This window comes from Pleuronectes platessa, chromosome 11 (assembly GCF_947347685.1).
Source record: "Pleuronectes platessa chromosome 11, fPlePla1.1, whole genome shotgun sequence".
Lineage (NCBI taxonomy): Eukaryota > Metazoa > Chordata > Actinopteri > Pleuronectiformes > Pleuronectidae > Pleuronectes > Pleuronectes platessa.
Window position 1 is genome coordinate 14100583 of NC_070636.1, and position 23337 is coordinate 14123919.

The 23337-nt window shown below is 42.5% G+C and overlaps 1 protein-coding gene across 1 annotated transcript in view; it reads left to right on the plus strand.

Moving 5' to 3' along the window:
- Positions 1–2447: 2447 nt before the first annotated feature.
- Positions 2448–23337, plus strand: part of arid1b (AT rich interactive domain 1B (SWI1-like)) — a 112421-nt gene continuing 91531 nt past the window's right edge. Inside the window, exons 1-2 of the mRNA XM_053434874.1 lie at positions 2448–2459; positions 2860–2964. Of these exons, the coding sequence (XP_053290849.1) occupies positions 2448–2459; positions 2860–2964 (117 nt within the window). The remainder of the gene's footprint in view (positions 2460–2859; positions 2965–23337) is intronic.

Consider the following 23337-nt stretch of genomic DNA (forward strand, 5'->3'; position numbering starts at 1 on the left):
ACCTTCTCTGTCCATATTCCAGTGGACAGTGATGATGTAAGAACGTGAGTGTAAACAGTAGTATGAGGCTAACCTCTCTTTGACCCACTTAAAACGGAAATCCCCCCGAGTACACAAACACACGCTCACAAAAACGCAAATACACACAAACACACACACACACTCTGCAGACTCATATGCCTGAATAAATATTGTACTTGGGTCAGCAGCCACTTTTCTCTTCTGAATTCACTGTGCGAGTAACTGTCACATGCAGATTTGTTGGCCTGTGAACCGAAATGTGTGTGGAATGGTGTGTGTGTGTGTGTGTGTGTGTGTATGAAACACTATTTCCTCTGTTTCTCCTCCTCCCATCCCTCCTCTTTTCTTCCTACCCTGGGTCTTTATTTACCTGTGGAGGTCTGTACTTGTGTCTCTGCTTCAAACAAAACACTTCCGACCGTATAATATAAGCCTGATGCTTGGCGCGCATCCAGCGAGGAACACAGGGGGGGCTGTGCAGACAAACAGCGCTCGCCTTGGGCCCTGACGAGGAACCTCACATGGCTTTTTGTTTTTTAAAAGTTGTTTCCGATCTTTGCTGCAGTCCTGTTGTGTCTCTCAGCACACGCCACTTATGGAATGGTGTGTGATTCACTGATTGAGCCACAATCTTGGTGAACAGGGTTTTCCCCCTGGCTTCGAGACATGGTTTGGGGTTTTTGGGGGTATGATCCGAATGAGGAGGCTCCTTTGTAAAGATTATGACTTGATGTTCCATTTATGTTTCGTTACGTGTTCAAATATTTTATGTGTGGTTATTTTTGTATATCAAAAATTTTAAAAACATAGTTTATTCTTGTTTTAACTCAGATCAAAATCTTCTTTACCACATTGACCTTAGAAAATACACTCAACCACTCAAACGAAGCAGTCATCAAACACATATTAAAACAATCACTGAAGTTATTACCAAGTATAACTTCAAAGTCTCTAAAAGGAATAATTTAAAATTAATGATCACAAGATGCATGGATTTCACAAAAGAATTGGTATCGGGTTGAAATTATTGATGACATCAGATAAATGTCTGTAGATCTTATTTTCTTCAGTATCCGGTTACTTTTCATTACTTGAAAACTCTGTACGTTTTATATTCACTTCTGAGCGCACCAGTAGAATTTTCACACATTAGTATCTGCATCATGTGTTACTCCATGTTTCAACAAACAGTGGAAGTAAGATTCAAGTGAACTGATGATGTTTAAGACAATTCAAATTGTGATAAACTATTATGCTAAATGAATTGAGCAGCAGAAGACAGAATGATCTTTCCTATTGGCACATATGAAACAGATAAACACGAACATGTTGAGGTTTGTTTCTTAGCGCAGCACATTGCAGGACCAGATTTGAAAGGGAGTCGTGACTTCACAGTGGATGCAGCTTGACTAACTTAATGCTATAAAATGGTACTAAACCGAACTCTGACATTTCAAGAAAAATTTGGATTTTTTTCATGCAAATTTTAGAATTAGTGCTTCGGCGATTTAACTGGCTAATAATTGAAACTTGGATTTGAAGGCTCTACTCTAGGGCATCTGAGGTCATTACATTTTCTTAAAAATAGATGACTGAATGCATTAACTTTTTATCTCTGTGTGTGCAGCTCTTAAAACTGCATGCAAACGGTGTGTGTTTACAGATTATCTGCAGGCTTTGCATGTACATAAGGATTTAACTTGATATAAGATTTCTTGAAAAGGAGTGAAATGGTATTATTCACCCCAGAAGTACAAATTGTGTCACATTTAATGCTCTAATAATAGATCTATTTCACATGATATATCTCTTGCTGTGAAGGATAATCTTCTGCTATAAAATTATATCACCTAGCTGACAGGAATATTGCCCACCTACTACAGTATAATCACACAACAGATAAAAAATCTAACTGTGGGGAAAAAATGGATTTGAAAAGTAAAAACCTGAGGACACCCTCACAGGCTATGTGTGTGTTTGTGCGTGTGGGTTTGTGTATGTTGTGTTTGGTTGTGCTCGCGTGTGATCTCTTGCCGCGTCTCGCCGATCAGTTATCGCTAATCCTTCCACTCAGAGCTCTTTAACAAGTTGCCATTGTGCTGCCGACGCTTAACATGATGGAGGAACGACCTCCGTGGTGAATGAAGGGAAGAGGGAGAGGGAAGGAGGGAGAGATACAGAGGGAGGGAGAGGGCAACACCTCCAACAATGGAGAGAAAATTGGTTTACACTAGATAGGCTTGTGATTACAGAGGGAAAGAAAATGACTTAGATTGAACAATACAACTGTGTGTGTGTGTGTGTGTGTGTGTGTGTGTGTGTGTGTGTGTGTGTGTGTGTCTGTGTGTGTGTGTCTGTGTGTGTGTCTGTCTGTCTGTCTGTATATTCGGAGGATTAGTGGGTGGTTAGGCCGGGATTTGGGTAAAATGAATTGTCGGGTATGGTGTGCTGATGGGTGCTTGTTTGGATGTTTTTCCATCTGCATGTACATCTGTGTGAGTGTGTGTGTGTGTGTCTGTGTGTGTGTTTGTGTGTGTGTGTGTGTGTGTCAAAGTCTGCTCCAGGCAAACATTAATGAGAACAAAAACCTAGCTTTATAAGCAGACAAAAAAATCACATGATGTAAAACACTGCAGCACCAAATTAAGTTGCCTAACAAAGGTCAAAACAGTGTCTAAATAAAACATTTTCAATTCAATTTTTAAACATAACATACGTATAAACTGCTTTCATTTGACAAATTAATCTACATATTGGAAGGGTCTGTAAATTCTGTCCTTTAATTTATTGATCACAGACTCCCTGTGTTTCTCTCTCTGTCTCTCTCTTTCTTTTAAGGAGGCCCAGCAGGAGAGCTACAACACCCGGGGTCCGGCTCCAGGGAGTTCTGGGAAGGCCAACAATGAGGAGGGTGTCTCCCAGGACCGCCCCTCCAGTCTGCCGGTGAGTGACAGACACTTCTGACCACCGATAAGCACTGAACATTGCTGAATGTTGGTCGTACAGGATTAAAGAAAGGAGTTGTTTGTTGTAGCAAGAATCATATAAACATTAGCTCCGTTTTCCTTCATTTGTTGAATTTCTGGCGTACTTTCTAATTTTCAGTTGGAAGCCTCTCTGGCCAATCACATGGCTCCGCTTGTCCTGTGACCCGTCTCATTTTGAATGCTCATTTGTGCTACCCGCATACTGTATGTCTGTGTTTTCACTGCCGCCAAAAAAGGTCACACACAATAGCCTGTGATCTCAGCATCACGCACTCACTCACTCACACAACACACACATACAAACACACACACACACACACACACACACACACACACATACACACACACACACACACACACACACACACACACACACACACACACACACACACACACACACACACACACATTCCGACATGCACAGAGAAACATATGCACACACACACACACACACATTCCTGCTAAACGCATGCAGTCACACATGCAAACCCTCACGCACTCCCTCTTGGCATTTGGGCGAGAAATCGTTAAGCAGGTTGCCTGGAGGAGGAGTAATTGAGAAGAAATTGTGAGGCCATGGCTGATCTATAAGGGGAGAGAGAGATGTGGGCTGCTCCATTTTTTTTAGGGCTAAACTAATCACTTTTTTACTCTCTATCAATTTCCCCCCTTCCAGCTCCACAGCACTTTCAAGAATAGAATAAATAGACATTTGCAAAAGTTGCAAATATTGGCACCGCTTGAGGTGTGTGCCGTTTAATTTACCCGACAGTTGGGAACAGCCTCAGGAGTTGAGAATAAACTGCAAGAAAAGCTAAATCAAGTGTATGAACTGAAATGAAATCATGATATGTTCCCCCACAGATTTTTTAAAAGTCTATGTGCCTGGTCATCTTTCAACAAACACTGACGGCTGACTTTTCTTTCTCTTCAAATCACTGTCGGATTTATCTGTCAGTTTTCCAATCTGTTCTTCCACTTCCACGTTCACACACTCTTTCTATCTCTGTTTTGTTTTTTTCCCTACATAACATGCTGCTAATAGTATGTCATCCGCTTTATCTTGGCGTTTCTCAATTTTCTTTCATTTTCATTCACCCACTCCCCCCCCCCCCCTTGTAAAGCAGCATCATGAAAGCCCCCCCTCCCCTCTCGTGCTGTAATGAGAAATGGCCTTGATGTATCAGTGTGTGAATCCAGAGCGAGAGAGCAAGGCGAGGCGAGCAGCCACTGCAGTCACAGGGGCCGATCTATTTGAACCATCACCACTATCACCCCATATTCCCTCACCGCTTTAATCCTGGCGTTTTACCCCTTGGGTTCTCCGTGTGTTTTCACATCCCATCCAAAGCGCATGGCTCACAGAGATCCTAATCGGCGGCAAGTTTTGATGAGAGCGAGAGAGAGAGAGACACACACAGAGAGGGAGAGAGGGCGCGATGGATCGACGGACGGGGAGAGAAAGAGAGAGAGAGAGGAGAGAGAAGCTGCTCAGCGTTTGCCATGCTCTTCCAGCAAGCTGTCACGGCAGAGATGTAACCGTTTTTTTTTGTTTTTTTTTCTCTCTCCCCCTCTTTCTTTTTCACTCTCTTGCCGGCGTTTGATGTCAGATCTAAAGCTGCTGTCATCTATTTCCCCCCTTTCTCTCTGTCAGGAGGGAGGGAGCGCGGGTCGGCAAAGTGTCATGTTGTTGTTTTGGGACGAGGCTCCTGTGTGATGTGGCGGGATTTTTGAAGGGAGACCAAAGGGAAATAGTGCTTCAGTAACTTATCACAAATGCAACTCACAGTGGCCCTCGGTTCTTTAAAAATATAATGTATTGGAAATCTGGCATGCCTGGTCTTCGATGGAATTGTAAAGTAACTGTATTGTTATTGCTCTAATTACACAAAGGCATAGAGTAGTTTCGATGTAGCATTAGCGCTGATGCTAATGTGCATGGTATGTGCTTAAGCCTTGCATTAGCATTGAATTTTGTTGCTTTTATGCCACAGTGGTTTTTAGTGTTCATAAATGAGTGAGTTAATGGTGTTTTGCATTGAATATATTTTTAACAGCTTTATCTGCTGAAAGGAGCCTTGTCTCCTGGTACTCTGTTACAGCAGTTGACAACAGCTTCTCCATTTTAAAGTTACATTTGCATTCACAACCTGATTTTTAAAAATAGGAGATCAGCATTAACAAGACAGTATTCTTCCTGCCGTTTATCCGGACTCTAGAGATTTGCTGTTCTAGCTGAGCCTGTTCCTCCAGTTCCACACAACAGTGAAGACAACAGAAAGTGCAAAAACTGTCTATTGTGAAGATGAACTACTTGATAGTGATACTTAATGAAATGAATGGTGTTGTCAGTAGCCTCCTTATTTTTCTCCTCCTTTTACATCACACAGAGATTAAGAACTAAAATGTGAGGCTTACATGATGTTTGACAAAGCATTTAGATTTTCAGTCAGCAGTGCTTCACTTGCATGGAAACGTGTCTCTTTTACATTACTGTGGATATTTTCACCTGTTTTGAAAAAAATCTCCATCCAGATGAGAACACAAAAATAAACGACTACAGATGCTTAAAAAAGCAATACGGGCAAGTAAGTGGCGATAAAGTCTAATTATCAGTAAAATACTGGAGAAGAACGCTGTGGCCTAATTCTGCGTAAGGCTGATGCCTGTGAATACTGACTAAGTGGTGCAGTACTGCAAAATGTAGCTCCAAACGTGTAATTAGACCTAGCAGTGCCTCAGAAAAAACTTGTACATCACCACCATTGTTGTTGTTGTTTCTGACACATGCTCATTGCACAAAACAACAGGGGGCATACACAGAGTAAGCTATGACATCGCACTCTGTTTTACACGTGCACAAGGATACAGAGCAAACCAAGGTTTTTAAAATCTGCACTTTAAAAGACGATTTAAAATAGGCTTCTGTTTGCATGATGACAAGAGGCCTAAACACAGATGAGAAAATCTGTATTTTAAAATATCCACTTTGCGTTTAAGGGATGATGTTTCTCACCAATTGCTTTTGCCGTGTGTGGCAATTGCGGGTCAATAAAAGGTGATGTGTCATGTAGGTTACTGAGGGGGTGTTGCAGAGCAGGACAGCATGATTGGCACAGGATGACATGTTGACTGCTGCCTCGTTATTTCCCGCTGTGTGTGGCGGACAGGCATCCAGAAACAGAAGAAGAGAGAGAGTTGTGTTTTCTCTCTGTAGCACCCTCAGCCCGTTGCATCTCTTTGCCCATAGCGTCACTAAGCCGAGCCAGTTCTTCCAGTGCCACAGTTAGGTGAGGAGCCAGGGATTTCACTGCCCCCCCCCCCCCCCCCCATTCCAGTCACTACATGTTCCCTGCTCCTCGGCACTCCCCTGACAGCCTGCCAAGCTGCCGCACAGCCTCCCATCCTCTGGGACATGGGAGAGGATGGCCAGCCATGTGGAAAGGCACAGAGAGAGAAAGAGAGAGAGTGCTGAGGGTGGGAGTGTGAGGTGAGGAAGAGCTGGGGGTGCATGGTGAAGAGCAGGATGAGAAAAAGAATGACTAAGAGGTAAAGAGAGAGAGGGCGTGAAGCGGTGAAGTGAAACATGGTTATCTTTTTGTCACTTGTTCAGGGTGAGGGATGTTGAATTCAGGCTATAGGGTTCTGGCAGCGGCATGTTATTCTCACTCGTACGCACACACAGACACACACACAGACACACACACACACAGACAAAATATTCGTGTATGTCTTTCAGTGCTCATTTGCCCCTCCTTGACTTATTTTCCATCAGACAAAAGAGAAAATTCAGAAACACCATCTTCCTCACTTTCTCTTTTCCTCTCACTCCTGTCCACCTTGCCCTCCTCTGTTTTCCTGAGTGTTAGGTCATGTAAGATTGACAGGGCACAGCTGGAGAGGCCTGCTCCCCTCCCTCCCCTCCCCTCCCCTCCCCTCCCCTCCCCTCCTTTCTGCTCTCTCCCTCTCTCAGTGCAACCACACACTCAAAATCAAACAGGCTCCTTTGCTCACAAACACACACTCGTCACTCACTTTGATACACACTCTGTCCTCTGTGAGCCGTTTTCTCACACTAAGCATGTGTGTGTGTGTTTCTGTGTCGGTTTGTGTGTGTGTGTTTGTGCGTTCTCTATCAGAGCATGTCAGTCAGGCTGCCCTTACAGTATGTGCTCTCACTTTGGTTCCCCCCACTTCTGTGTTTTATTTTAGAGTCCCCAGGCAGGCAGACAGGCCAGCAGGCAGCACAGAGTAATGTCATCCAGCAGGGTTAGATTCAACCTCCACATTAGTGCACGGGGGGAGGAGGAGAGGGAAGGAGAGGAAAAAAGGAGGCAGGATAGGAATGGAGTGAGGGGGGGAGAGAGGGAGGGTGGAAAAATGGCGTGGGAGGAAAAAGGAAAGAGGGGGTCAAGTCGAAAGACAAATATACATCAGAATGGGGTTTGAATAGTTTAGATGCAAACTGTATTTTTGTATGTGTTTATGTGAGATATATACTTTAGTAGCATGTGGAGATAGAAAGGAAGGGAAGGGGGGAGGAAGAGAGGGAGGCAGTGAGACTAGGAGACGATATGTTCTCTGGACCCTGCTGCCTATTCTTAGAACAGTCAGCAGCACTGAAGGCCACAACAGCTCCCTGCCACTGCTACGAGCTCACAGAGGCTCTGAGAAATGCTAATCTGAAGCCAGTTTCACACCGTGAGGTATACGGGGGAATGCCCACGGTCACACAAGCCTCAAACTTGGAGACCTGTTAGCTTGAATATGAATAAGAGTGTCTGATTCATATCCGTAAGACCTCATATCTTACTGTATAATTTGAGATTTTTGCATCAAACTGGTTCTCGACTCAGTGTTTTCACCACAGACCCAGATATCATGACACAGCGTGTCAGAAGACCCTGGGCTTCATCTAAAATGCAGACGGGCTATTTTTCCGCTTGTATGCCGGCCTGTTTTCGTTTGCCTCTCATGAATCATTTAGCACGCACACACAGTTTCATGTACACGCATGTTTTTTTTTTTATCCTCAAGAGCCAGGAACATGTGTTTTTGCTGGGGCTGTACCATTTGTTCCCCTACGGCTTGAAAACACAGATGCACAGGAAGGTGAATTGAAAGCGGGGAAATTTCCCTGGGTCTTTCATGTTTGCACATCATCAACATGCCCCTGAAACAGAGAATTCACCTGTGATAATACTCTGAAATATAAATATAATGAATCCATAGATGTTTTTTCTTCTGTTTCGACAGATGTGTTTCCAGTTATTTGTAGCAACGTTAATATACTTGAACATCAGACAGGGATTAAAGTTCTTCATTGAAACCATGGATTATTTTCAGTTAGATTACCAATAGAGAATAAAATTATTTTAACTTTACAGTACAAAACCAAAAATTGGTTCATAGCATATAGTCTATCTTTTCTTCGCCATTTTGATGTTCATCATCTAATTTTAAGTCATAACACGTCATGTCAGTAGGTGGCGGTAATTAGCAGTCAATCGTAACTGGAATTGCAGGGCATGATGCTGTTGTAGCTTATAAACCATGTAAAATGTTGTGTATATCTTGTTTCTCTGTGAATTCAAGAGGGGTAAACATGCTTTAGTTAAGGCTAATTTGTTCAGTTAAAGTTCTTCAATTAGTTACATTAATTCAACTGCTGGAAGTGTCAACCAGCTATTGTCTTTATGTTTCTGTTCATTCATCTGTTTGGAACACAGACTCTGCTCATGTCTCCCAGTATCTTAACTTGGCGATGCTAATAATGTCCATTCATAATCGAACTTGAGAATAGACCTAAGAAATGTTTTTCAGAAAGAGCTATAAAGAAAGAATGTGAATTAAAGCAAGTCAACTTGAAATGCAAGATAAATTATCCAATGCTGGCAGTTGTTACGTTTCTATTGAAACTAACCAGGATTTGTCTGGTGGACTGTACGCACTAGACCAGGTGAAATTTTGCTTTGTGCGTGTTCCATGACCAAGTAAGTTAATGTGTGTTAACTTTCTAGAGTAATGGAAAAGTAGCTTGCAAATGATGAACCCAAAAACCCTTGAGATTCACTGCCCCACAAGCAGAAAGTCCTTTCAACATTGCTGTGTCTTGTTGAAAGACAACCTGTGCTAGATTAATTAGGTAGGTTAAACCTCCATGATGCCTAGCATCTGCACTACTGAAGTGTCCTTTAGCAGGACACAGGATCTGCACCGGCACTCCTTTGCAGCTGAACCTGCACTCTCATCCCCTGAGGAAGAGAGACAAACCAAAAGAGAATTTCCCTATGGTGATTAATAAAATCTTTTTTGCCTGAACGCTTTTAGTTGTATCTTATGGCAAAGATTTGATGGCTACACACTGTTCTACCTACTGGGAACTATGCTGGGCAGTGTAGGTTGTTAAAGCAAACTGGCAACACAAGGCTGAGCAGCAGTGGTACTGAGACAGCAAGAGTAGTCTTGGAGGGGGGGGGGGGGGGGGGGGAGGCCATGTTTATACCCAACCAACCCTGACAGGCAGGCTGACAGAAGCCTCACACACCATGTGAAGGGGAGATAGGGGGACTGTGTGTGTGTGTGTGTGTGTGTGTGTGTGTGTGTGTGTGTGTGTGTGTGTGTGTGTGTGTGTGTGTGTGTTTGTGTGTGTGTGTGTCTGTTTTTGTGTGTGTGTGAAAGCACTCCATGGACCATGGACCACATTCACACACTTACCTACACCTATGCTTAGACTTGCGTACCCCCTCAGTGTGTGACAGGCTCTGTCATCTCAGAGTGAGTGGGAAATGGAGAGGGATGAACTTGGTTAAGAAAACACCAGTCCAGTTCCACTGGCGCCTGTCCACCAGCCTCTCCTACAGAGGAAGAGGGGGAGATAAAGGAGGAGGAGGTGGAGGAAAGGGAGCAAGGACTAACCCCTAGAAGGAGAAAAATGTTTCCCCTCTTTTTTTATATTTATCTTTTGCCCATCAGTGGCTGGTGTTTTCTGTCAAAGCTTATTTCTTCTAACAGACTAGTTCAGATTCAGGACAAAGGAGGACAGAGGAGGAGGCAGCTCATGGCTGTTGGTTTCCATTAATACAGCAGCACACGCACGCACACACATGCACGCACACAAACACACACACACAGATCTGAATTTCAATGACTAACAGGATTCTGTATAAACATCTTGTAAAAATGGATGATATAAATGGAAAGTAGATGACTATGTGTGTACGTGGGGTAAGTGTGTGTTGATATATATATATATGTACATAGCTTCTGCATGTATAACTGTTAATATCTGAGGCAACAATGAGCCAATTGCGCTCTGTTTTTTAAAAAAACTTTTTGTTGTAAGGGGCACAACATACACATAACACCTTCCTAACACTCCCTGACCCACCATGACACAGAAACACGCTAACCCTGTGTGCACACTAAGGCTAAACAGTAAATGAACATGATATTGCTTCGTGTTATACCAGGTGTTGCACCCTGTGCCGTTCTTAAAATGCGATGAGGATCATGGGTATTTGATTTGCTTCTGATAACAACACCCATATTGATTTCAGAACACCAAACAGATCAAGTGCACGCTTGATCCATCGATTTCATTTCCACCAGACGTTAATGCCAGATAGGCCCGTCTGGCTCTAAGCCCTCCATTACAAATGGTGATTTTCTCTTACTACATTAATATTTAAATTAACTGTTAAAAATCTTTCAAATGTTATTGAGCCAATCTGAACAAAAGATTGGAAACATCTATTTTATATTCATTAATAGTCCCGGATGTGGGGGGAGGGTACATGAATCTGGAAGAATTTTCCTTCCTTGCTGAATAATAATGTGGACTGAAGTAACACATATTTGAAGCTGAATCATCTTTGCTGCCGCTGATAGGGGTTTTTCTTTTTTCACAATCTACCTTTTCTCCTGCTAATTTTTTCACTGTTGACTGTAGCAGAGAGAACAAAGACTAAGAGTTGAGAAGAATCAGTAAATTACTGCATCATCTCCCTCCTTCCTCTTCTTCCTTATCTCCCTCCACTTTCCTCTTCTCCCTTATTTAGCATCCCTCCTCCCCCCATCAAGTCCCCTCCTCCATCTACTCCCCCGTGCCCTAACTTCAGTCAGACACTTCTAACCTTTCTGGGTTTATTTTTATGTCTGGTCCTGGATGCCTGGCCTCCCAGCAGGCTGGCCAGGCAGGGGAGTGAGGGAGGGAGGAAGGAAGGAAGGAGCCAGCTGAGGAATGAAGGAGAATTAAAGTGCAGTAACTAAAGGAGGGATGGAGGGGGAAAGGAGCCGTCATGAGGAGGAATGTTCTGTCATCACCATGGCTCCCTCTGGCTGTTGGGAGGCTGAAATTACATCTGACTTTGATGTTAGGGGCAGCAACACCGCCAGTGTTGCTATAGTGACAGGAAGAGGGTGCGTGTGTGTACACGTGTGTACGTGTGTGTCTATAAACTCCTTGGGAGGTTTATTATGCATGATCCTCACTGTGACTAGTCCTGATGGCATTACATCTGCTGTTAATAATCTACTCTCATAAGATACCTGTGCTTTAAACACAACAACACATATGAACATATCTGTGCACTCATGCTAAGATGCGTTCGCTTGCACACACACACACACACGACCCATTTCACAGCTGTATTCAAACTTCACGTTGTGCCTTTTAAAGATTAAGATAAAATGATTCCTCTTATTATCTTTGAGAAGGGTTAGCTGACTGCACACTGTGCTCATAGGCAAATGCGAACACAAGCACACGCAGACACACACGCAGAGTTGTTCAGATTGCAGATAGTTGTGTTTTGGTTGTTTGAGATGCTAATATTCCGCTGAGTCCTGGAATATTTATGGCTCTTGTTTAATCAAACTGTGAGTGAGGAGCGGAGCAATTTCAAAGTTAATATTTACAGATGGATAGATGGATGGAAAGAAAGATAGATAGATAGATGTATTATATTCACAAAGACGACGGATAGATAGATGGATGTTTTATAATCACAAAGAGGAAGGGAGGGAGGGAGGAAGAGAAGAGACGTATATGGAAAGGAGGGATGGAAAAGGTGAAAATAATGTTCCATTAATGCAGAGCCAGGCTCTCACTGAGGGCCCAGCACCAATCTGCATCTCCCTACAGTCTGCCTGCTATACATTTTTCATGAACGCTGAGCGAGAATTAGCGACGGATTGCTCCTGCAAATCGCTTCTCCGTGGTCAGGGCCAGATGGAGAGAGAGAGAGAGAGAATGAGGGGAGGAGAGAAGGGTGAGAGGGAAAGAGGGAGAGAGCGGTGAACAAATGAGGAAAGGTGAAATTGAAAGGGAGGATAGTATTTCACATTTATGCCTTCCCTATACAATATTCAAAACCGGGTCGTATATGCATTGTCCTATATATGTAAAAATGTATATATATATTGATAATGGAGCTCTGTCATGTGTCTAATGTGACTTTGTACTGATGAGTTAACGAGACAACAAGACACTGAACGTGAGAGATGTATCACTTTTTCGACGTCATGTAACATTTTAAAACTGGAAATTTGGAATGACTTTATTGTCATTTATATATACATCTTATGTTCAGGACCTAAATCATGCACAGGAAGTTATGTGTTTTTTCATGTATTTGTATTTGGAGGGGATACTTTCAGTCTACACTGAGAAACACAGTGTCACTCACAAAATTGCAACCTTTACCAACATAAAAAGGCTAAAACTTGCTGAAGGTTACTTTATACTTCTGCGGTTAATCAAAGCTATAGTCATGGCAAAGCCGCCTGCCCTCTGCTGTAGCCTGACATGCATCCTTATCTCTTACACATCATGCACCTCATCCTTAACTTTACCCTTCTATTGTCTTAATCAGTTCTGCTGTCGTACACATCATGTCCTCTAACGTCTATTTTCTGCACTTTCATTATTTCAGTACACATAACTGTAGTTCAGCATTTATTAATTCCAACTTCAAAATGATCCATTCAGTTTCAGTGGCCCCATGAAATTGCAGAGGGACACAGACGCACCAGCAGAATGATGACAGTAAATGTTTAATACTACACACCTTTAAAGTACGCCTTATATAAGTCTAGAAAGCTGCAAACAAAAAGCTTGCCCTTGCCTACTTTACTAGATTTCTGACATACATTTGATGTCTCTAAGCTGAAACAACCCTCTTATCGTCACCAGTCCTTTATTTTTATTCTTGGGAAAACTCCTCCAAAGACACAGAAGACATTATACAAATGTTTGACAAGTTGAGTAGCTGTTCTCGTGACTAGTAAACTGACCTTAATGTATATAGGCGGAAAAGTGCACCTTTAATTGGTAGATAATGTGGTATTTTCCTTTCCTCTTCTTTCCTTTCTCCTCCTCTCCTCCTCCCACCATATATTTCCTCTGCTTGGCCTGTGCTCCATATAACTCTGACCCCAATCTTAGCTAGCTCTGTCCACTCCAATATAGCCCACTTTCATTTTCTGCAGGTGGCCTTGCGCTTCCATTATAGACCCTCTCCGACCGGCTGACTAGTTTACTGAGTTCTTCTCTCTATTTCCTCTGAAGAACAATTTTTGTGGCAGTGGATGTCATTTGTAGGTGTGTTATTGCACCTACAAATGTATAGTACAATTAATATTTGATATGCCGTAACTCGACTTTTTGGACATTATAACTGCAAACCTGTTATAGAATGTACCAATAACGTGTGTGTATCTGTATTGATGATAAAAGAAAAGAAACAAGTCTTTGAAAGAGGGAAAGATGTTATGTTGTGTGTGTGTATGTGTGTATGCACACGTGCACGTGTCTATGATTGCTGCTGTAATCTGCTCGCTCCTGCCAGCCACAGTTATTACAGTTGTCGATATGGTGCTCAGGGCTTTATAGACACAAGCAACAAGACTCAGTCTGGACGCCCGCCAGAGTGTGTATGTTTGTGTGCCAAAGCGCTTTATATTTGTTTGTGCCCTTGTGGAGCACATGTGTGCGCATGATCCTTTGCTCTATGTGTATGTAATTGAGCTCTCCTCTCATAAAAGGCCTATTCAACAGTGTGTTAATTGCTTATGTTACAAATTGTTGGTCCCTATAGTGTACATGATACGTATAGTGTGAGTGTTTATTTTATCCCTGTGTGTTTAGTGGTGAGTGTGCATGTGGGGAGGTTTACCTTGACTAAAGATTTAGTTCCTTAATGTTAATAGCAGTAAAGTAGCGTAAAAAAAAAGAGTGAAAAGCTTCAGTTTGAGGACGGTGTTATAGGAGATTCAAAAGTAGTTTTCAGACATGAGCTCTGGAAAATATCCAGAAAATGCTGTGATGCCTTTCACATGAAGAACGCAGCAGGAGATTGTCTGATGAGTTCACAGCAACAGGAACATTTCTGGAGGATTTTTGCTAGGAGAGCCACCTGGGAAGTGCATGCAGGAGGCAGGATGTGATATTCATATCTTTTACATAAACATATACATTTCCAACTGAGTCTCTGCCATCCATGTTTGATGATTTTAGCTTTGCCAGAAATAGTCATCAAAGGCTCTCAAATATTTGTATCTTACCAAGTTAGCAAAGTTGTCAGACATTTTCTCTATGGAAAATTTCCGGAAAACCTGTTGACTTCAGTGTATGTCTGAAAGCAGTAGAATAGAGATAGCATAGACATAAGGAGGGAAGGAAAGGGAGGCGAAGGAGAGTGATTTTTGGCCGGCAAGGAAAGCAGGGAAGGAAGGGGGCATTGAGGAGTGGAGGGATTTTCTCCTGGTGGCATTCCGCCCTGACTGATGCCTGTTGTTCAGTCCACTGTTTACTGTCCTGCCAGTGTGATTACTATCAGAGCTTGGCAGAGGGCTACAATGGGAAACAATGCTTGTGTAACATTTGCTTTTGTAACACTGTCATACACGCAGAAAGACACACGACGCAAGGGTCGCCGATTGCCCATTTTCCCAGTCGCGCTGCTCTTTTGGAAGTGTTCGACCATCTGTCAGAATTGGCCAAATGATTAAACAAATCTTCCCTATCTCTCTGTCTCTCTCTCGCTCTCTCTCTGTGCACGAGTGTGTATTTATGTTTGTGTGCCAACAGTGTGATTGGGTTCTCTGCACATATGGACAACCTGTGACCTGGAGGAGGCAAAAAAATACTCATTGTGTGTGTATGTGTGTGTATTTTTCTTTTGTTTTACTGACATCAAACCCAACATCTCTAGATGGATGTACTGCACTGAAAATTAAGAAACAATACCCCCACCATTCAGAGGAAACATCCTGTTTTTAATGCATTCTTTATGAGCTCCAATTTTTTTGGGACATGTTTCTGTGTGTTCGGAGTGAGGTTTACTTGTTATAATTGATTCTTATTAAGTTTTAATTCTCGTCTCTCTATGGACTGAGCACATTTTAATTGTTTTAATTATTTCATTATGTATTCAGGGCCCCTGAGCCCACATTATCCATAATAACCCAGTGGAACCTTTTGGAAAGTACGTAGAGGCCAATCTGAAACAAATACCTCTTGACCTCATTGTTCAGTATCAGTAGAGACAAAAGCAGACATGTTATGAGAAGATGAATAACAATGTTCAAAAAATAATTGTCCTTGTAATTTAGTCTGTGTTTATACAGTCGCTACATAGCCTACATCAGCATTAACCGCTGTTAAGTCTGCCATTAGGAGAAATGTTGCGAGTTAGCCATCGATCTTCATTCCTTTACTCGCCAAGAGCTTTCTCCAGTGGTGGGAAGGCAAGCCACTTCTGTGTCTTTTGTCTTTGCTGCTCCTGAAGAAAGCACTGTCTTTAACATGTCAAAGATAAACATCACTATCCCAATGCCTAACCCACTGGTTTTCTGAGGCGAGCTTTCCAAAGTGTATCTGGTAGCTAAACTTTGAAGTTTGCTCTTTTTAGAAAGGATGTTCTTTTATAAAGCTGCCGATATGTAAGCAAGCCATGTTAAATGTGATCGCCTAATATAGGCAATAATGTGCAACACATTACAAACATGGCAATCTTCACTATGTTCTGGTTCTGCAGCATATCTGGAGATTCACAAAGTCTGATTAGTTATATTATTTGTAGATAATATTTTAGACAACTTCAAAAGACTTCCATTGAGCCCTCACACAACTTAAACTAATATTATCATCATCACTTTAATTATACTTTGTTACCCCTCCAGAGGGGCAAAGCCAAAGTGGATCTGGGTCTTTATCCAGCCAAATACCAAATTAATCAGAAGAGTCCTGAAAAGATCAGTATTGACATCGCAGGTTTTCACATGGACAAACACATACAAACTCAATTGGGTTAATTTTGTCTTGTGATAGCCTCGCATAATATTTGGGCTAATGGTGTTGCCTTGTGCTTGCTCCCAGGTAGGCGCATCCATTAGCAGCCATATTACTGCCACATAACTGCTTATTGGTTGGTGGGAAAGAATTACCATGGAGCCAGGACAAGAAGAGAAAGACTGAGAGACAGAGAGAGGGAGAGGGACTGACTGACTTTGTGTGTTTGTGAGAGAGAGGGAGAGAGAGATAGAAAAGATGACAGAAAAGAGATGAACAAAGCTGTCTCAGGCAGGGCCTCTGAATTGAGTTACAGCTGTTATGATTTGTCGTCTCTCAAGTCTTTTTCTCTCTCTTCTTTTTCATTTCTTGTTTTCCCCCTCTCCCTTTCACCTTCAGGGCTTCGGGAGATTTTTATCTTTCTAATGAGCCGTTGATTCTTTTTCTTCTTCTTTTTTTTGCTGTTACCTCATTCGTTCTGGATGGAAGGCAATATTTGTCATACTGTCAAGCCAGTTTTCGCATCTAGCGCACGTGTGTGTCTGTGTTTGGAGACAACACCACAGCTTAGTGGTTAAAAGTGTTTTGGTTGGTGTTGGTGGTAGAGGCGGTTGCAGGGGTCGGAGTAGTTTGGCACGTTGGCCAGATCAACATGATTTACTCGCAGGCTCACCAATATGCAGCACAGTGGGCAGTGTGCACTTGACTTGATTGCTTTAATTGGTTGGACACGGTTGCAACTCACGCGCACGCAAACACACGCACATGCACAAACACACACACACAAACACACACACAGTATTATAACAGTTTCTGCCGTGCAATGTCGGCTCCGAGTGTATTGTTATTGTGATATTTTGTCTAGCAAATGTGGGACTCTGCACTCTTCAGTTCAACTTTGCATGAGTCATTGTGCTCCTACACACTCATATGCATATTCAGTAAACACATACTCATGCATAGACACACCATCACACAAACACACACACACACACTCACACACAGACTGTTTGGAGTAGGAAGAAGTTTAAAGGTGATTCTCTGTTATGAGCAAAATGTATAAATATGTATAAGACAGACTGTAATGTGTGCTGTCTCTCTTTCTCACACACACACACACACACACACACACAAACACACACACACAAACACACAAATGAACTCTCTAGTGTCTTTATGTCAGTCTCAGTATATGTGTATCAGTGACTGAAGGTAACTCACCATGCTTGTGCTTACTTGCTGGCTTCGCTTGGGTCGCACGAGTGGATATGTGTGTGCATGTCCGTGCGTGCACGTTAAAATGATGTGGAAATTAAATTCACCTTGAAGTGTCCTTCTCTTTCCTCTTGCCCTGTATTTTTTTGCCTTCATTTCCGCTTTGAACACACTGCAGCACACAGTTCAAAGCGAAACAGCCGCTTGTGTGTGTGTTTGTAAGGAATGACAGCAGGGTTTGAGATGGAAAGAGAGAAAGACCCCCCCCCCCCCCCTTCCTTTCCCTTCAAAGAGCAGCCAGGCTTAGAGGAGCACTCGTCCTTCTCCAATCAACCCCCTCCCCAATTAAAACCAGCCCGAGACGGAGGAGCAGGGGCAGGGACAGAAAGGATGAGACAAGGTCATCAGAGGGAGGTGACAGAAGGAGAGGGAGTGGAGTGAAGCAGCTCAGGATGGAGAGAGTATGGTGAAGACAGATTTCATTTCAGTTTGAATTTGGGCCTCTGTGACCTTTCACCTTCTTGTTGACTCAGGATCCTTAGCAGTTGACCTAAAGGTCCCCCTGTGGCAGCAGTTGTAAGCTTTAGAGTAACACTTGATATCTGATATTCACAGTTGACTTTTGCACAGGATAATAAAACATGATTAATATATCCAGCACTCCTTGTTCGACTCTTGGGTGTCAGGGAAGACCTGAGAAAATTAAACTTCAGATAGAACGGAAAGAAGGAAGCAAAAGACGGATTAAATGTGGTGACAGAGAGAAAGAGAGGGAAAATAAAATAAACAAGTTTTTCTTGGGCATCAAAGAAAGAAATCAAGAACGGTTCAGAGGGTGGAATGAAAGGGGAAGAAAATCATGTCTGAGTTATAGTGCTACACATCATAGAGAGAAAAGGACATTCGGACTGAAAAAGAATAAATATTCAGATGGAGATTGTGGTCTCCCATCTCTCCTCTTCCTCTGTCTTTCTCTCCCTCCCTCATCCCTCCTGGGTCCCACAGAGGCTGGTTTAAGACAAGGAAACAGCAGGCCACAAGACAGAAAAGGTCATGTCGCCTTCCTCATCCTCCCTGTTTCCTCATATTTCCTCTGCAATAACTTCCAGTTATATAGTTGTTGCCGCAGCTTGGTGTGAGAATAAAGAAGTGTTTCCAGTGATAGACAGACTACGAAGTTCTGAATCTTTACTCTGAAGGTGCATTCGCACAGGGTGGATAGTGAATCTGTTTGCTTGAGGACCCCTTTATTATCACAGCTTCTGTCCTAAATGAAAAGACTTTGGTTTGAAATAGATACTCTCACTTACCTGTCTCTGCAAGATCATGCAGAGCTAAGTCAAAAAGAAAATCAGCTTTTTCCAGCTGTTTGTTCCATGTAGTTTGATAAAATCTCTCAAGATGTATTTTTTCCCCCTCCATTTCCTTCTTCCCTCTCACCTCTGTATCTTTCTATTTCTCCTCATCCCTCCTTCCTCTGCTGTCGTTTTCTCACCCTTTCCCCCCCTGATCTATTATTTCCTTTTGACCTCATTCCCTCTTATTTCCTGTCCTCCTCCTCTCCTCCTCCTCTCCTCTAAGAGGCCTCTCCCTTTTGGAGGCTGCAGTCTCTTCTGCGGAACATCATTGATTTCCGCCTGGTATGTTGCGATTGGCTAGCCAGAACTGTTTCCATTTCCCACCAATCCCCTTTAACCAGGAAGCCAGCCAGCCAGCTGACCCTTGGGTCAGCCAGCTCCAAATAGCTTTTCTCTGGTGCACTACAGCCTTTATATTTCTCCCCCGTCTGTCTGCACACCTCCCTGCAGGCTGAGGAATGAGGGAGAGGAGAGAAGGATGGATGAAGGGGAAGGATTAAGGCTTGAAATGGAAGTTTACGAGGCCACTGGCTCTCATACTGTGGTTCATGGGCTCTCACAGGTGCTTGATGTGGCTCCAGAGGGCCCCAGGCAAAACTAGTTATTTAATTTTACTTACCGAACTATAACTCTCTAGAAATCCTTATTCTGTGAATATTTTTTTCTACATACAGTACAGACAATGAAACCCGTCTAATAAGATGTCATCAGTCTCCATGTGGTTTATCGTGGGAGAATAGTATCAGACAGGGTTTTGTGGCCCCTCAGGCTGAGAGCGTGATGCCGTACTTCAATACATAATTTAAATGGTATGCGCATATATGCATGGGAAGCTCTGGTGTGTATGTTGGTTTTTGTTCCTGTTTGTTTCTGCTCCTCTCCTTTTCACTAATTATATTTAAGTTTTAGACACAAAAATGTGGAATAGTTTGTTGCTGAAGCACAACTCAGCAAAGATGGTACTTCATGGTTTGATCCTTGCTCTGTTGGATTGAACTCATACTTTTTATCACACAAGACAAACATTTAGTCACACAAAAGTCAAACAATGATCGATTTCGAAGGTGTTTTGAGTCCAGACGACATTTCATTTAAATTTAGATCAATTAAAAAGCTGTCTTTTTTGTTCTCCACACAGACTGTTAACCTGCAGGTGATCATATTCTGCTTAAACCCTGATGGTCAAACTGGAAATGAAAACCAGAAGGCTTCCTGCCTCAAAATCGTGTCCCTCGTCGAGAGAGTTTATTTTGCTGTTTATGGAGATGACACTAACATGATTGTGCAATGCTGAGGCAGTTAAGGAGCTATACATGGAAATCACAGATGCTGTGTTGTTTATCTTGGATTGTTGGATGAGAAAAAATGGAAAGTTACTCCAGTTGTAAACGTGTGTAGTCCATCACTGTTCTATCCAAAGTAATTGAAAGAATGTAGACTCATTTAATGTGGGGTATATCATTTAACAGCAATATGGCCTCTGGTGTTGCGATGGTGCCACCAAAGGTTGATATCCAACAATGAGATCCAAATAACAACATACGCCATTTCCTTGTTTCAAGTTTAAATTAACTAATTAACTCTATATATTCCCTGAACTGTTTAAGGATATGAGACATCTTAGCACAGAATAACAGATTCTTGAGACGTGTATCTGCCAATTAACATTTTAACACAATTCACTCCTTATTCCTCTGTTGTAAAACAAGCCTGTTTCTGCTGCTTACTTGATGACATGGTAAACAAGTTTCAACTGTACAAAAAGTCAAAGGGACAGATGAGAATATCTTTTGCTTATGTGGCTCTGAATATTCACTGCTTGTGTACACCCTGGCTGATGCATGCACACAGTTTTGCATAACACATATTAGAGCATTATACCTTTCTCCCTGTCTGCCTCTCTATCCATCTGTGTTGTCTTCCTCCTTTCCCCTCCTGCCTCCGCCACTTCCTCCTCCTGCAGAAAACACCCTCCCTGTGAGACAGCAGTGGCGTCGCTGGTAGAAAATGTCCGTACGCAACAGCATAAACAAAGAGGCAGACAGCTCTCGGTCTTTCTCTGTGATGTGATAATGTGTTCCCCGCGCTGTTTTTGTTCTCATGCTAATGAAGTGGACCGCATCGGTAATCACTTTCAAACCCTCAGCCAGGGGAAAAAAAGTAAGAACGGCAAAACAAAGCCCGGAACAAAAGGATGCTGTGCTGGTGTGAGTGTGTGGAAGTGGCTGTGTGTTTCGAGTGGGCTTCGTGTGTTTTCTGTAATTGTGCGAACCCACTGCTGCACTGCAGACCACCACAACTGGCTGCAGGGGGAGGTCAGAGGTCACTGGATTCAGCTGATGACAAAAAAAAAAATAATCTCGGATTGAGCAGAGCAAAGTTCTCTGTTTATTAGTCGCAGTGATGGGTGATTACATTATGATTATTAGCGGAATGAAAACTCTCAGAAAACTCTTCATTCTCACCTTCTTGTCTGACACGGCTGCTTTCAGACATATGACATTATCTGTAGCGTCTGTATGTGAGGATGCAAATCACTGAATCAGAGGCTCTGGTCATTCTTTGGAGATTTTTCCTGCCACCCCCCCTTGTAAGAACTCAGCCATAATGTCAGAGTGAGAATACGACGGGAGATTATCTGGAGGATTCACAGCAAGCAAGCGGCCGCGCCATTGATGTTTCTAACAGGTCACATACGCAATTTATATGTCATGTGCTGCCTCCTGCATTCTCTACCTTGGCGCCACCCCTCACCCGAATGTTCTGGAGAGTTTTCTATTGTTTTGACCATGTGTCTGATCCAGACAACCTTCTGCTTCGTTCTTAACATGTGAAAGGCAAAGTCCACAGAAAGCTCATACCGATTTTCTCAACATTTTCCAGAGTCTATAAAATGGCATTTTTTCCCAGCATGCCTTTCATTCAGCTGCAGAGGTTTACCACTTAAAATCATCCTTAGAAAACCTCTTTTGTGGGATCTTGTATGTGCTAGTATAAAGATGCACCGACTTTCACATCACTTCTCGTTCATAAACCTGCTCCTATCAGTCTGTTTGCTCTAGAAGTCCTCATCCTGCAATGAGCTGCTGCAGACACAGCCTCACGCTACTTTGTCTTCCACCGAGAAATAAACCGAAAAGTCCAGTCAGAGTCGCTCATCAGCTGCTGTTACAGACATAAAAACTCACTTTAACTTCCCCTAAAAAAAATATACTATGCTGTCTACCTGTCTGAAGTTCGTATGTCCTCTGCAGAGGGATTTCTTACTTGATCGTTCGTTAATAACTGCAGTATTGTAAAATCAGGGTGGCCTGCCCTCTGACTTCTTTAGTAGCAGTCTGCTCTTCCAGTTTCTATAAATGCTCAAAATATAAAGAAATAATTGAAGTAGGCTTATCATAATCTCGCCAGCACCATAGATTATAACAACAGATGCAATTGCTAAAACATGTTTTAGCCATAAAGCTTGTCTCAGCAGCTGAAGGGAGGAATCTAAACTTTCATTTCCTGCTTGGTTTCTCTCTATATATTAATGGCTCCTCTCCTCCTCCTCCTCTTTCATCTCATCTGGGCATTTTCTTTTTTCAAGTCTGCTCTTGTTTTCCCTCGGGCTGACAGAGTTTAGGCCGTAAAGCTGAAATGCTGCCTCCTGAGAGGTGTTTATTTACTGGAGACACTGGAAATTAGCATGTTCCATACAGCAAGGTACAATTAGAAAGCACATTGTTGTCAGAGATTTAGCCCGAACCTGTGTCACTCTACAGTTTTTTCCCGTGTTCATGGTTTGATGTGTGCTGGTTCTGCATGTACGACTTCACATATCTGCCTGTGAGTGTGTGTGTGTTTGTGTGTGTGTTTATGTGTGTCAACCCTCTTGGCGGAAGATATTAGGCCGCAGTAACAAGCTATTGATTGGACTGGGTGTGAGGCTGCTGCTGATCTCTCTTGGAAACGCTTAAACAGGGAACAAGATGCACACATGCACTAAAGGAGTGAATACTAAATACATTAAACAATGCACCAAAACACGCATTTCTTTTTTTTATTTGTTTTCCCTGTGGACATCTTTCTCAGTAATGTTTTCGTGCTGCATCTATTTTCAGGACTTTAATAGGAAATTATAGAATTTTCTATAGAGAGAGTGAACTTTCTTTTCTTGTCTGGTGTGGTTATTTCTGTGTGTTTCAGTGATTACTTATAGATGAACACCGTGTGGACATACATTTATAATAAAATGTACGTATATATAAACCTTGATCAATATATATATATATATATTGATCAAGGTTTTTATTACCATTTGTATTTCAAAGCACATTTCAATTTATACCTGCAGAGACAAATGTGAATCTCACTCGGACTTTCTCTCACACACGCATACATGCACGGCACGCACACCTGCTCTTGCTGCTGGCATGTTGTTGGCGCCCCAGAGGTAATAAGATTGAGCGTGTTGCTGACT